Genomic DNA, 15,599 nt, shown 5'->3' on the forward strand with positions numbered 1-15,599 from the left:
ACTTCATGGGCTGTGGAGGCTGGCACTTGCTGCACTGGGAAGCCACAGAAAGCACATGGGGACATCAGCTGAAGGTTCACAGGACCTTGCAGGAGTGGAATTTTTGCAGGGACAGAGCAAATACCAAGGCACACTCTGTGGGCAAGAGCTCTAACACTCAGCAATCGGCCCTCACATTCCAGACAGACCCAAGGGTGGATGCAGAGGTTGGGCTGGCATATATTCTCTCTTTCCATGGATACATTTTATGTTTTCTCCTCTCCTCTGAAGGCAGGGGTGAGGAAAAAATAGCAGGATTGTTTTACAAAAAAATTAAAAATCAGACATCCAATTTTTTCTTTATTTCAGCTGTTGAGGGTGTAGTTACAGGGGTCTTGTCTTTCAGAAGGAAGAAGAAAGCTAAAATCTGTCAGTGGATAAAGCTCTGTTTGAATAAAGGCAATATGCTGATTTGCATGTAGTCGAAACCGCTACCACGAACTGATATGAAGACTTATTCTTAAGCCTGGAATGTAAAAACTCTCCTAAGCTTGTTAGACATAGAATTAATTTCTCCTTTCAGATTTTTTTGTCAGATTACTGCAGCTCAGAATGAACACCAGAGAACAAGCTGATTCAATCCCCCTCTGGAAAATCATGTTGACACATATGGCTTGTCTATCCAGGTGCCTTCTAATTTTTCTGTAGTGTCACAGCGGTGTCCCCTGCAGCTCAGTGGTCAGATCTGATGGCAGGGAGGCCTCACCATCCTCTGCCCTGGTCCTTCTGAGCAATCTGGGCCACTTGGCACTGGCATGAGCTGAGCTTTAAGATCCCTTCCAGCCCAAACCACAGCGACTTTGTGACTCAGTGATTCCAACGCCCCAAAGGCCTGCTCTGTTTCTTTGCTCTACCAAAGGTACATTTTGGGTCTCTTGCTTATGCACCAGACATCTGGGGGGACTTCAGGCTGGAGCTCTGTCCAACAGCTGACTATGACCATGGGACAGAGCAGCCCACCTCAGCTCACAGGTCCTTTTGCTATCCTTCCAGAAGTCTTGCTTGGGACATGTTTTTTTCTGTGGATTTGAGTAACTTCCTTTGAAGAGCGGAACCTATGTGGTGGCCAAGCCCAGAACAGAGCACAACTGAGACACTTTTTGCTCTCTGCTCTACCTTTCTCCTCTCTAGCTGATACTGACTGCAGCACTTGCTGCTCTTTTCTTCCACAGCACATCCTCAGCTTCACGGCTGTTTCAGAATTCCATGGACAGGTGCCTCCTCGGGTCTCATTCACTTAAAACTGTTAGCATGAGAAAAAAAAGTCTTCTTGCAAAGAAAGAATGAGAATCACTGATGATAACTCAGGAGGTCTGGTGTTACTTTGCAAAGGTGGGCAATGTGATCATCACACTTCAGATGGGGAAGTGAAAGCAGAGACACATAAAGTGATAAGCCCAAGGACTTACAGCAGATAAGAGCAATCTCTGAGACACAGACTATTGCTTTATTCTTTATGCAAAATGTCTTTCCATTTTTCAGTGTCAAAACACCTTTGAAAAAAATGGCCTGAACTTGCCTTCTCTGGACTTCACTGTTTCCCATCCAGCTGCAGTAAATAAAAAAAAGGTTTGCTCTATTCTTGTTTTCCATGATGTGCAATCTAAAAGAAATAGGAGGAATACTCTGCTACGCCATGTATTGCACTTGATCAAAAGTAGTAACTTTGAAATCCCTAAAGCTTGTAAGTAATGGAGGGATGGAGTACCAAAACCCTCATAAATGGTAAAATTATGAGCTAGCTGAAATCCAACTGCCTACAAGCAGAATTGGATGTATTTCCCTCCATCTGTTATCATATTTTTTCTTTGTTTATTTTTAAAACATGTATAAGTAATATTTAATATTTTGCTTAGTTCAAGGAAAGCCAAGCTTTGTCTTTTGCATAAAAAAGCACCTTCTTAGATATGTTAATTTTCTAAATGTTACACAAAGTTATTTATTGCTTTCCTTTGAAAGGACATATCTGAGAATAACAGTCTTAAATTTTTATTTCATCAATATGGGAAGTTAAAGCCAGGAGAATCCCACTTCAGCATAGCGGATTCTCAATTTTCCACAGAGAACTGGGATGTCTCAGCATTTTCTTGGAATCCACGTGAACATAAAAACTAGAGGACTTCAGAGAGACCTTGGTCTTCTGCACTTCCACTGACAGAGGGGGATCTCTGTGGGATCTCAGACCAAGGCCTCAGATAAATCTCTCAGATTCCAGGGTAGAGATAAATACTGAAAAGAAAATTCCAAACCTGATCTTATTAAAAATATCCGTACATTTGTACAGTTATTTCATTTTGATCCTTGAGGACTGCAGGTAGATGTGGCCCAAAAAAGTTACTGGTGATGCCTAACATCAACTTTATTGACTCTTACATAAAAGGTTGTTCCAGTAGTGAACCAGTAATGACCAATTTAGTAGCTACATCTCTCCTGTATATTAAAACATCTGTATTATACTTGACTCTCACCTCTTGGGTAATAAAAGGTTACATACACTGAGGTAACAATAGATATCTTTTTTTTCCCCTGAGAAATTTTTTTCACAATTTCCATTTTAGAAAGGATTTAAACTTACTGATTTTTTTTTTTTCTTGAGCATTGCTGTGCATGCATCTGGGCTGGCTCTATACTATTCTGTGTATCTTAGTATACATGGGTTATTAATTAATGTTCTGTAAGCAAGAGAGCTCAACCCACAAATCAAGCGGACGCTTCAATCTGCACTATTTTAGCTTAGTGTCTTAGTGAGCTCATAAACTACCATGTGTAATTATATACAATTTTAATATTTTTTAAAAAAATTACCTAAAAAAGAAAGACTGATTTTGGTGGGGCTTGCCTTACAATACGATGATATCAAAAAGACCACAGATGTCCTGTTCTCTTGTTCACAGTTGAAGTTTGATGAAATTTGTCAGAGTGGCCAAAACGTTTGCACTGCACTTGCCAGCTCTGTATCCTCACATGATGTAAATAAATGGATTTTGCCAGTCTCCAGAACCTTTACATGTTCGTGAGAAGTAAGACTTAGCTATGGTATTCCCAGAAGATGCTGAGTCAAATTCCTGCTGCACTGATGCCAGTGAGGAGACAATAGATTTCTAACAAAGAAGAAATGCCTGTTTTGCTTCTTGAACTCACCTTAACCTCAGAATTTAGAAGAAGGACCAAAAGTTTAACCGCATTTACAAGTGGTAGCTGAGTGAAACCATGGGGATAACAGAAAATAATTGTGCGGGGCATCTGTACCTGATGCTGTCCTTTAAGCCAGCACTTCAAAGAGACTGTTGTTGACATGAAAGTTTTTATCACAGAATAAATATTGCATTATTTGCTCTCTGTATAATCTTCTCTACTTGAAAATCTACCAGCTCGGTTAACACTTAACAGGTGCTTTAGTTGCCATGCCCCACCCTTTATCTACCACAAATTTAGTACAGATTGCTCTTCCCTGGAGTTCTATGATGGCTTTGTAACTGCAAACTTTGTATGTTCCATATGCCTGTAACAGTCTTCAGAAAATGTTTTCAGGGCATTTGCATTAATTAGAGAATTTGAATATTCAAAATTTTAAGATATTTCTGATACTGTAAGCTTTGCAAAAATCCTTTGGCTAGAATTTTCTGAATTATCTTTTAATAGGAAAAACACATTTAGATCCTTCTAACAGCTTAACCCCTCCCTTAGCTGTTGTCTTCTGTTCCTTGTTTGTTAAAGTTTCCTTCTCAGGGGTGATATGAGAATTAGTGCAATGCAGAATGATTTTACAATGACTGGACAACACAGACAAGTGGATAAATACCAGTTACAAACGCGCACATGATTTTTCTCTCCTTATTTCTCTCCTGTATATTTATGCTCTTTTGGAATATACCTCCACAGATCTTTAAAACAAGGAGATCTTTAAAACCAGATTATTTTCTTCTGTACCCACACAGGTTCTCTGCAGGTGTTTTTCCAGTGGTTAATTTTTGACACAGTATGAAGTGCAGCATTAAGCCAAAAATAAACTCCTGGCTCCTCCACTATTCCTTTCCAAGTGCTCGTTTAGTCTAGTTTTAGGAAGATGCTACATATACACAGTAATTCATTTTCCAATCCTAATATTATCATTTTGAATTCAAAAGGGACTCAGTTAGTCATCACTACAGTTTAACAGCCTGAAACCCTTTAGTGTTAATAAGTACACTGAAAAAGTAAACTCCTATCTCTTCACATTTAACCAAGTATGTGAATTTTTCAATAGTTAGAAATTTTAATACAGCAGTAGGTATGAAAATGAAAACTCTCTTGGAACTCACTTTCTGTAGCTTCACATAATTTCAAGAAATTATGCCCATATAAAATCTAAGGGAATGAATTTGCTGTGTATTTTACCCCAATTAGTGATAAGAAGAGTCAAAAGCATTTGTGGGTTTTTGCTCTGTTGTGATGCAAAGGCTGGTCTGGAAGTGACTGGAATGTTTTCTTCATTTATACTGATCTATTTTTTATCAGGAAATGGCAACCAAATGATCATGATGACTTCAATGGGCCAGTAGAGAAATCTATTGCATTTCAGTTCTGCTTCAAATCTGCACAGATTTTCTCATACAGTGTGAGGAAGGTTATGCAGTGGTGTAACCTCAAATACATGAATTTCAACCTGTGAAGAAAAAAAAACCAACAAACCACAGTCTAGGAAGATGATAATCAGACTTCAATGTGCAGGCTCTTTTTGCATGGCAGTGATGGCTTGGGAATATAAATAAAAGTTAGGGAGGTCTCTGTTTTAGACTTCTGGAATTTAATTTCAAAAGGATATATAAAATTAATGCAAGCTGTGTTTTATGGTCAGAAACTACTGCATGGCTGTAACTGTTTATGGTTACAGTTCAGTGTTTTGGTCCGTGCTCAGCATGAAATATGAGCAGGGTCTTTCTTTATACATTTATTGTTTGCAGGATCATGTCCAAATCATGTTACAAACAATTACACCCCCATAAAGCTTGAGTATTTATCTGGTTGTATAGACAGATTATTATATTCTTAGACTGCAAATTCCTGTTGGTTCACAAGAACCTCTGTGCTCTCTTGGAGGTACTCGGCTTCCTGCAGACTCTTGAGAATATTAATGTCTCACATATATGCCCAGAGCATATTTGTTCAGTGACACAAATTTCATCATAATGGGTGGGGGTGCTGAGTTTTCAGTTGCAGGACCGTTCTGTCAGAAATATCCTTCTTTCAGGGTGCACTTACAGACCCAATTACTGATGGGAAGGAAAAGTTTCCCACCAGGTCCCAAAAATCATAGCAAAGGGCACGGTAAAAATGTCATGATGAGTGCTGATGTGAGTGAATGTGAATCCAACATTTTATTCCCTGTAAACTCATCAGCTAGCAAAATTAAAGCTCTCACATTCATATATTTTAATTCATTCTGTGCTGTTTCATCTTAGACTGAAAACTGGAACCGATTGCTTTTATATATTTAGGTATCTACATAACCTTTGTCATCTCTGAAAACCTCACGATCTTGCATAGATGTTTTAATGAAATCTCTGGAGGATATTAGAAACATTAGCCCGTTCCAGAGGTATGGGCATGAAGTACAGAGGGAAACTGAGGCTTGTCTTCACTGAGTTCCTACATAACGAAATCAATACTTGATTTGTGACTGGGCACACAAAAAAATTGTTTAGGCACCATTTAAAAAGTGTTTCTAGGCTGATCCACTGAGTTGGAGTGATTTGGACTCAAAGTAAAATGCTGCTGTTAGAGATAGCCAAAATTTCAGCACCTGGAGTAGGTGTGAGTCACTTGAACTCGTCGCTGTGGGCAGCTCCAGAGCTCTTGATCAGGGCAGTCACTCTGTCCAGCAGTGCTGGTTTGGACAGAGTGACGTGGGTCTGTTAACTACACTTTGCAGTGAAGACAAACCACAATGCAATTTTCCCAAGGACATTAAAAGAGAAAGCAGCCTGGATCTTCTGAATCTCGCCTGTTTTCTGTACAGTGTGTGAACTGTGAGCTTATGTACAGACATTGCTGAATGATTTTGTACTGCTGCTAACAGACAAGAATCTGATGTTGCATATTTTTCATTAATGACTAGCATGAATGGGAAAAAAAGCCCAACCCAACAATCCCTCCCCTGATGATTTGTGAAGGTTTCCCTTCGACAGTAAATATTATCGCTGATGATGTTAATGAAGACATTAGTTTCACAGCATTTGAAGTACTGAAACACTCCACTGTTAACTAGCCTAGTGGGGTTTATGCTAATGTAAAATATAATAAAGTAGAGGCCACTATCTCTTTAAGCTGAAAGAAAGGAAACTTGTTTCTACTTCCAAGGGATGCCTAGTGTGTGCTTATCTAATTGACTGTGTATTTTGTCTAGGTGTTGAGGGAAAGCTAAGAGAATGAAGGCTCTAAGTCCCCAGTGGAAGCATGATATGGCGATGCAGTGCTGGTGCTGAATTGTTCTCTCTGATGGCTCTATGGGAGTGGATAGCACTGAGTCTTCATTGCTGGGTTTTAGCAGTTGCTGCTGTCTCGGATCAGCATGCCACAAGCCCCTTCGACTGGCTCCTCTCTGATAAGGGACCCTTCCATCGCTCACAGGAATACACAGATTTTGTGGACAGAAGTCGACAGGGATTTAGCACAAGATACAAGATTTACAGGTATGAAGCAAAGGGAAAGCAATTACACAGATACCATCCTTGGAGGTTGTAAATGATCAATAAGGGTTTCCTTAAGGGAAAGGTTTAGCTGTGGGAGCAAATCCACAGACACCAAATTCATTGCTGAAATATGTGCAAGGCTGTATGCAAGACCACTGTGTATTATGGAAATGCTGCTTGTATTGTTTCTGTTTTGTTTGAAGAACTTTTTATAATTGATTATGTTGCTCTGAAAAACTTTGTTGTTTACTACCCACCTCAACTCTGTCCTGGTGATATGGTCAAAAATGTGCTAGGGACTCAAATACCACCTTTGGTTGCAGAGGGATCACCTTTGATCATGCAGCAAGTTCAATTGCTTTCTGTGTGGCTCATCAAGACTTAAGCTGAAGTTTTAAGAATGAAATTGTGGCTCTGCATATACTGCTGACAGAACAGACTTCACGGTACAAAGGAGGGCATTTCAAAAGTGACTCAAAAAGGTTTAATGTTGGTTTATGCCAATGCTTTGAAAAGGGGTGGAATCGAGTGATAAGAGCCACTGCGAATTTTAACAGAGGTTGCAGGTGTTTGGTCCATCACAATTCTCAGCATTAGGCTGGCCCAATTCAGACCAAGAAAAGGACAAAACAGGGGATAACTTCAAAAGTATAGGTCTGCTTGAGAATTTAGGCCTTGCTGTGGAATTGCTTCAATGATATGTTTGCAACCTGTGAGTCTCTACGCTTTTGAGACAGGTGAAATATCTTCTCAATCATTTGCAATGGGTGTAGCTCAGAAGCATCCAATATCACCAAGGACATGGGAAGGAAAAGGGGAGTTCAGTCTAATGTGAGTGACCTAATGGCAAATAGACAGAAGGACGAACGAGAGGCCAGGAGAGGTTAAACACTGAGAAAATAAATCTATAAGCAGAGACACTTTTCACCTCAAATTGTGATGGATTCCTCCCAACAGCCAAAAGAAAGTGGGGCAGCAGGGCAATACAAGGCAGATTTTCAGCTCCCCTAATAACTGTCCATCCTACAAACGCAGACCATATTGGTATGGGAAGACGCACACTGATTTCACTGAAAACCACAAAAGAGATTGTGCAAATGTCATACCTATTTTAGGCTACTATTCTCTAGTGATATCCAGTCCTTTAGAAGAAGGCCAGAGTGATATATGCCTATATGTATATTATATTTAGTGCAGTGTCCAGTGGCCTGTGACAAAAGTGGTGGCCTCAGCGTGTAAAGATTTTATTTTTAAGCAATTTGCTTTATTTTCCTTTCCCAAATACATGCAGTAGAGGGCACTCTGTTGCAGGTCAATTTTGCAGTGGGCTCCTTTGCAATACACAGAAAAATTAAACACATTTTGAAAATAAAGTGTGATTTGGAAATATGCTTGATGAAGTGGCTTGTCTTAACAGAACAGCATTGCCCAATATTTACTGCATTTTAAAAGCCAGCTGTCAGGACCAATAATGTAAAGCCAATAATGCAGAGTCTGAGGCAGCATATTTTATTCCCATTATTCTGTATTAGTCAAAACTGAACCGAAATTATCTTGCTAAAACATGAAAGATGGAATTGTATTTCATTTGAGCTCTTACAATCAGGTCCTTGAGAATTTTGCTCCTCTTAGCCATCATTACAGCAACACTGTTAAGTTTCACAGATTTGAAATCACACTGCTAATATTTATTTGGGTTTGTGCATAGGTTTCAATTGACGTTAATTTACACAACCCCACAGAAAATGTTTCTCAGCTTTAGTTCCATTCTCTGCCTATTCTCTCCAAGAAATGAACGAGGAAGCCAAAAGAGCCACGAGCTGTATTTTTTTGATTCAGCCCTCCAAAAACAAATCTTATTGTAAAGTTTCCCTGTAAAATATGGCCCCATTAGTGAGTAGTGCAGAACACCGTGACCTTGTTAGAAGCCACACACTGTAAATTTAATCCCCGTTGCTTTTCTATGAGCTTTCCCAGGCTATAGGACTTGGAGCCTAATTGTCTGTTCATTCCCTCACCTGTCTTTTACCTAATGGAATCGACCCCTCAGGGACAGGTCCTTATTTGAAGGGAGAGGTAAGGAAGAGGAAAGCACCTGCCTGCATGGACTCAGCCATATTAACAAGGGAGAAAGGTGCTAACAGAGCCCCTCCAGTCCCTGAGCTCTTCACTTCAGCCCCTTGAAGCACACACCTGAGACCTGATATTTAAGGATTAAGGATGAAGGGAAGCCTTCTTCCTTCATTTTAAATCCATGCCAGGTCAAAATCCGTGGGGCTTAGGATGAGTGAGATATGTAGGGTGAAGGACTCCAGGTGCTTGTGTCCCATTTGAACCCTTGCTGGCAGGATGTTGGTAGCACAGTGGGCTCAGACAGAAAATTACTTAAGAGCCCTTTTTTATTTAATGGCACAAATGTAGCAAGTAGCTGCAGGCCACCTAAAGGAATGCCTCTCCTCTGGGGAAGGGCTGGCTCCAGAAGAACCAAGGGGGCTCTGAGCAGTAGCAGCTCTCCTCCTGTGTCTCCAGACCAACAGCATCCAAGCCTTACCCAAGAGATGACCAATTGTATCTCTCTGCCAAAACTCATCAAGTCCTGCTGCCCATGGGAACTAACTTAAGATGACCAACCTCACGCTGGGTCTACAACTAACAGAAATGAAATGACCTCAATAAAAATAGCATAAACTCAGCAGTGAGTTGCACATATTCCATGTCATAGTTCAAGGTGTGTAGCAGGAGATTACATGAGACTGCTGTCTGACATTTGCTTTCCAACAATGGAACAATTATTCAGTGACTAAAATGATATTTTCATTTCCCCTCCATTTGCAGTCTCATGGGAGGCAGTATTGATGAGGAAAAAAAAAATCTTGATGGAATCTGTAATATCACAAAGATTTTATTTCATTCCCTCATTAATAACATTCTCTATTTTAATCAAAATCATATGAAAAAGCAGAGAGTATATGTTATTCTGCTTTTGGTTATATCAGGTAATGCATTTTTCTGTAAATACCAAAGTTACAGCTACAAAAGCCTTTGTCTTGTACCATTGACACTGGTTTGAATGGGATCAAGGTCATACACTGCAGGCCCATGAAAGATACAGAATGATTAAAATCAGATAATAGGGCAGAGAACTAGAAGAGCACCCAGTAGAGAGAATAATAAAGAATATTAAAATGGAATTTACTTGAAGGAAACATTGTCATCATTTTTCAGCTATTGAGTAAAACAGCGCTGTGCTAATTCTTCTATTTCTGTCACTTGCGTGGCAGGAGACAGACTGATTTTAAAGTTTAATTTCACATATGGCAATTGTTTTTAATGATACTCAGTAGGCTTACTTTTTTCAGTTTTTATTTTACATATTCCCTTTCCATTTAAAATTAATATAGTCAAACTTTTAGCCTAAAACAAGAAAACTAATCACTCTATGCACTGTGTGATAGCACGTCTGTTTTCATGGAATCACAGACTGGTTTGTGTTGGAAGGGACCTTAAAGATCACCCAGTTCCCATGGGCAGGGACAACTTCCACTAGCCCAAGTTGCTCCAAACTCCATCCAGCCTGGCCTTGGACACTTCCAGGGACCCAGGGGCAGCCACAGCTTCTCTGGGCACCCTGTGCCAGGGCCTCCCCACCCTCACAGGGAAGAATATCCAATCTAAATTTACCCTTTTTCAGCTTAAAGCCAAACTCCCTGTTTTCATGCCAATGAGGCAAAAAGCAACTGCTTTGTATCCACGCCCTCTGGTCACTGTAAACAAGTGTTCATCTGACCATGAATCTGTTATAAATTATAGGGATGGAGCCAAAGATTTGCACCAAGGAACACACTGATTAACTGAGCCCAGTTTCTAATAAGAGGTCTTAACTTCAGCATATTTTTAAAACATAAAAGTCACACTTTTTCTTACCTCCAGATCTGGCTTTCGTAGCATAAAACAATCATGTGATAAAATCAACCAGTGCATCAGCTGTGGGAATGTACCATCTGCTACCCATATTTTATTCTGTACATTAAAGTTCAGTTATGTCCATGGGCAAACAGGCTGACTCTCTCCAAGGCCAGGAGTATTCAGTGTTACAGGACAGAGCTGGAAGAGACACATAAATATGAAATAAGTTTTAATCTGGTACCGCAGAGCATGAAATAATATACAACTGGTGTTACTGACATTGTTGTACGTTGGAAATGATGGGGTAGTTGTGCTGATAATGTGGCAGTGTTCTATTCCCTCTAGCGCTTCAAAGGAAATACCCTCCCTCAGGAAATTTAATAATTGCCAGAGTTTTTGGTGGTATTCATTGTCACTGATCTGTGAAGAAAACCACGAAGAAAGGACCTGGAAGGATGGCTGTTGAAAACCCCTAGATTCATGGGAATACTATGTCAATATTTCATGGAAGGTGGCTCCTGCAGTTAGCATCAATAAGTATTTTGGCAAGGAAAACCAAGTTTATAATTTGTTATTTAATACATAAAGGGAGTGCTGTGCCTCTTATGTAAATCAGCTACCCAGACAAAGGGATTTAAATCCAAACAGAATGAGCCGAGAGGTTACCAGGATGGAAAGAGTGATTGTGAAATTATGCAAAGAACCTACATTGTATCAGAAGAGGTAATTTCTACAGAGATAGGGAAGTATTCATGCTATCAAATAAGGTCTTAGGGAAATCTCCTCAGGGATACTGTGGAGTTTTGTTGAAGCAAAATGATTTAAAACCTGAAACAGATGTGAAGAATCAGGGGAAGAAAGAGCCTCACTCTTTCTTTTAAGGTGGAAATACTTGACATTACTTATGGGGGAAAAAAAGAGAGCTGAAAGAGGATACAATTCCTGTCAACAGAACATATAATATAAAGTGAGATGAGCTATCAAAACCAAAAACCATTGCTGTGTTAGAACCAAATTGGCTATGAATAAACTGGCTATGAATAAATTTAGGTTGGTTCTTTAGAAAAGGTTCATAATCATTAAAGAAATTCTGGGATATACAAAGTTACAGAACCTTCCCAATCCTACTAATAGGAGGAAAGGGTTAAAAGATATGATGCAGATAAAAGTGGATGAAGTTTTAGTGACCATTGACATCCTTTGGGGCAACTGCATCTAACAAGTGCCCGATACTACTCTTCAAAAGGGTAAAAAAGAGGAACCTCTGGAAGCAGTGGGTAGCTCTTGGCAGCATGGTACTAATGGCTTAAGAAGATTCCCGTAGAGGTTGTTTTAAAAGGGATTGTGTTCATGAACAGCTACAAAAATAGAAGCATTTGAAAATAATGCCATCAAGTTAAAGATAACACATTGAGTTCCTCTCCTTTGTTCTGAATCCTCTGGTGACTGAACCCATTGGGCAAAGTGAGCAAGACTCAAGACTCTAACAGAACACTCACTAATGTGTTTTAAACTCATGTGTGTGAACCCAGAGTAGGGCCAACACTAGTTGGTTTTGTCATTTTTTTTACTCCCTATCAAAATATTTTAGCCCAGAATTCTCACTAGACTTCTTAACACATGTGACAGACAGTGTTAATAAAATCCTAGGAGGATCAGTTGTACAGGTACACAATATGCCCTGAATCATAATTTTCACTCCAGTGTATGGTCTGGATCTGGAATAACATTTTCTTGTGCTCTTCCTGAGGCTGATTTGAACTGATTAATCTGGAATTTCAAAGCATGGGGAAGAACTGACAAAGGTCTTCCAACAATGGTTTTCAATACAAGTGTTTTAACAGGAATAAGAGGAATGGTTCTCTCTGTCTCTTCCAGAAATTCGATCTATCAGTAAATTGCTTCTGGTCTGTGTTGTAACTGGTCAACTTCCTTTAGGGAATATTCCATTCAGCTTGGTGGATAAAACATACAGAAATCAGATGAATCATCATTCCCAGAATGTTTGCAAAAGGCTAGACTGGGGAGTGCACTAAGTCCCCTTTTTAAATTCAGGGGTTCACAGGCTGGTAACAGTGAAGAACAGCTCAAAGAGTTTTTGGGATTGTGAGCTAATAAATTTCCACTAGAAAAGTACATGTAGCCCAGGACATTTTCAAGAATGTCTGGATATGAAAAACATCAATGACTTTAATTTTGGATTGTGATATAACAGACTCAATTATTCTAGTCAGCTGGGCATAAAAAAACATGGTACCAGTTAAATACCTAGGTTTGGTGGAGCTGCTTGAATAAGGACATACCTGAGCAAAATTAAAGCTTTAGATGACTGTATTCCCAGGTCTAGAAATACTTGGATAATGTCCTCCAAAACCATTGAATTTCCATCCCTTTGTTCTAAATGCAAATCCCTTTCATAGGAAAGTATTTTTGTTTAAATTTTAGAGCCCAAAAACTGATCAGGTCATGATGCTTTACAATTAGAAATTCCTGTCATCAATATTATATGAGTTTCTTGATCTTGATCCAGGGGATTCTCTGGAGGATACATGCCTGTGAAAAGGTGCAAATAAAAGAAGAGAGAATTTAAACTGAGAAGCCATGTGTACATAACTGAAAAGTTAAGAACATGTTTTCCGATGAATTATAACCATAGCCTAGTTTAGTTTAGCCAGAATATTAACGGATTTACAAGTCCCTAGACTGGAGGTTCACAAAGGTGAAGGAGGGTTTGGCTATCTCCAATAGCACTGGGAGAATCGGGGGGCTCCTAAGATGGTAAGATCCTAAGATCAGAGTCATGAAAGGTGCAGAAGATAAAGACTGGATGGTTGTTTAGGTCTGTGCTCACAATCCCACTTGTGTAAAGGGTCTGCCATGCATGGATAAATGATATCTCCATGGGTAGTAATGAAAGAACCTGGGATCTTGTGAGTACTTGTGGCCCAGGAAAAGGGCAGACACAAATGAGGGCTCAGAGATGGACAGGAAGATAGGCAAGCAGCTCTGATTCCCAAAATGACCCTGTCTTTCCAGCTCTCTGAAGTCTATGAGCCAGCATGGCAGAAAAGTCATGTGCTCTGGGTTAAGGAAAGCACTTTTTCCTAAAGAGCAATGGAGCAATCAAGTTCATTTTTGAGACTGATCCACAATATCAGCCCACATTTAAAGACATTGGAAAAAAGGCTCCATCCCTGTTAATGTCCAAGGACAGGTTGGAAGGGGCTTGGAGCAGCCTGGGCTAGTGGAAGGTGTTTCTGCCCTTGGCAGGGGATGGAACAAGATGGGCTTTAAGGTCCCTTCCAGCCCAAACCATTTTGTGGGTCTCTGAAGAGCATGACAGCCCCTGAAGAAACAGTGTATCTTTAAGTGATTCTGCCTTCCTACAGAATCTTGCAGAACATTCAGAATACCACAAGTTATTTATCAGAGAGTCCAATTCTACAGAACTCAAAGGCCTGTAGGGTGTTTTGCCAGGGAGGAGACTTAGACCTACCCCGTGTCCCCTCACTCCACTTGGCTGGCTCAATATCAGCCTGCTGGGTTTCACAGTAAGGGTGGAGTTTCTCTTGGTGAGATAGAGCAGCAGTGGGCAGGGTGCTGGGGAACAGTGCTGGCTGTGCCAGCAGGATTAGGAGTGTTCTCAGGAGTCAGCTTGACAAAGAACATGAGCGTGTTTCAGCTTGGCAACAAAGGAGACTATTGATGCTGAGTTTGCCTTCTGTATGTCTTTTTTTCATAATACACTGCAGGAGTCTGTGTTTTGACAATCTCTCTTTGTATTTCTCCTTATTTGTTCTGTGTATTTAATAAAAGATCCTAAAGAAACTCAAATGGCAAGGAGAAGAGCAAATCTTATTTTTTGTAAACATTATTAAAATCCATTTCTAGAATATACCCCCTTTCAAAATCTAATATTTTAAGGATAATTATTAGATCAAACCTCCTACTGATATGTTTCCCAAGAACAAAGAACATTTATTTAGAGAATATGGTGTGTCATCATTTCAGTTAGTGAGTTCATGAATCATTTAAGTTGCCCTAAAAAAATTAGTATAATAGAGGCTGTAACTTAATGGTTTCATGCAATCACTGAAGTAGTGTAAAAGCTGTTTAACACTAATAACAGATACATTCTTCAGTCAGCAGGGTAGTCTGACAGGATTTTTTGCATGAAATCAGGTCATTTTCATTAATTCTTTGAAGACTTTTCGTTAGTTTGTTCTTTGTTCTTTCATTTGCCCTTCCTTTTCATTTTCGTTTCAGTGTCCCTGCTGGTACTATCAGCGATGTTCAAGATGTAGAGGATATCAAATGCTGATGACTTTCATAAAGGAGAGAACAATTACCAAGATTTCTTTTAGTTACTAAAGAAAAAGCAAAAATGTATTTTTTTAATTACTTGAATCAAATTCTCTGTTCTTTGGTTTTTAACTCCCATGTTGTTGTTTTTTCTTACTGCAGCTAGGCCAGTAGGCTGTCTCCAAACACAATGGCTTTCAGGTGTTTCTTTTTGACCATATGTTGTCTATATGTGTGGCATGTTATTCAGAAAAAAATGACTGAGTAGGGCAAAAACCTTCTGTGTATAAAAAGCCAGTGGTATTGATTGGAGTGTGTGATTCTTTGTGTAGAAGGGCATTTGTGTCTTTTCCATGCAGAAAAAGAACAACTGACACCAAATGTGTTCACTGAAGAATTTTTGTCATTTTCTTCTACTGTCATTAAGTTAAGGTCGTGGTCAATATCTCTGAATCCAAATCTTAGTTGTCTTCTAGCACGGACTGATTGATTCTACAGGTTTTCACAGTCATTATGCTGGTTGTGAATTTTTTTTTTTTTTTTTTTTCTGTAGCTACAGGTTCATTCCATCAAAGACCCTTGTGAAGAAAAGCAATACTTCAAAATAATGTCTTGTTGCTTGATTCTGCCTAGAATCCCAATATGATTGTTATGGATAACAGTGTTCTTAAGGTCATTAAT

General features: G+C 39.5%; 1 protein-coding gene across 1 annotated transcript in view; it reads left to right on the top strand.

Moving 5' to 3' along the window:
• BRINP3 (BMP/retinoic acid inducible neural specific 3) overlaps positions 1 to 15,599 on the top strand; it is a 203,281-nt gene that overhangs the window by 11,036 nt on the left and 176,646 nt on the right. Inside the window, exon 2 of the mRNA XM_066192188.1 lies at positions 6,425 to 6,710. Coding sequence (XP_066048285.1) covers positions 6,475 to 6,710 — 236 coding nt within the window. The 5' untranslated portion in view covers positions 6,425 to 6,474. The remainder of the gene's footprint in view (positions 1 to 6,424; positions 6,711 to 15,599) is intronic.

Source organism: Chamaea fasciata, unplaced genomic scaffold, assembly GCF_029207755.1.
Source record: "Chamaea fasciata isolate MVZ Bird 193981 ecotype frontalis unplaced genomic scaffold, bChaFas1.0.hap1 SCAF_10, whole genome shotgun sequence".
Classification (NCBI taxonomy): Eukaryota; Metazoa; Chordata; class Aves; order Passeriformes; family Sylviidae; genus Chamaea; species Chamaea fasciata.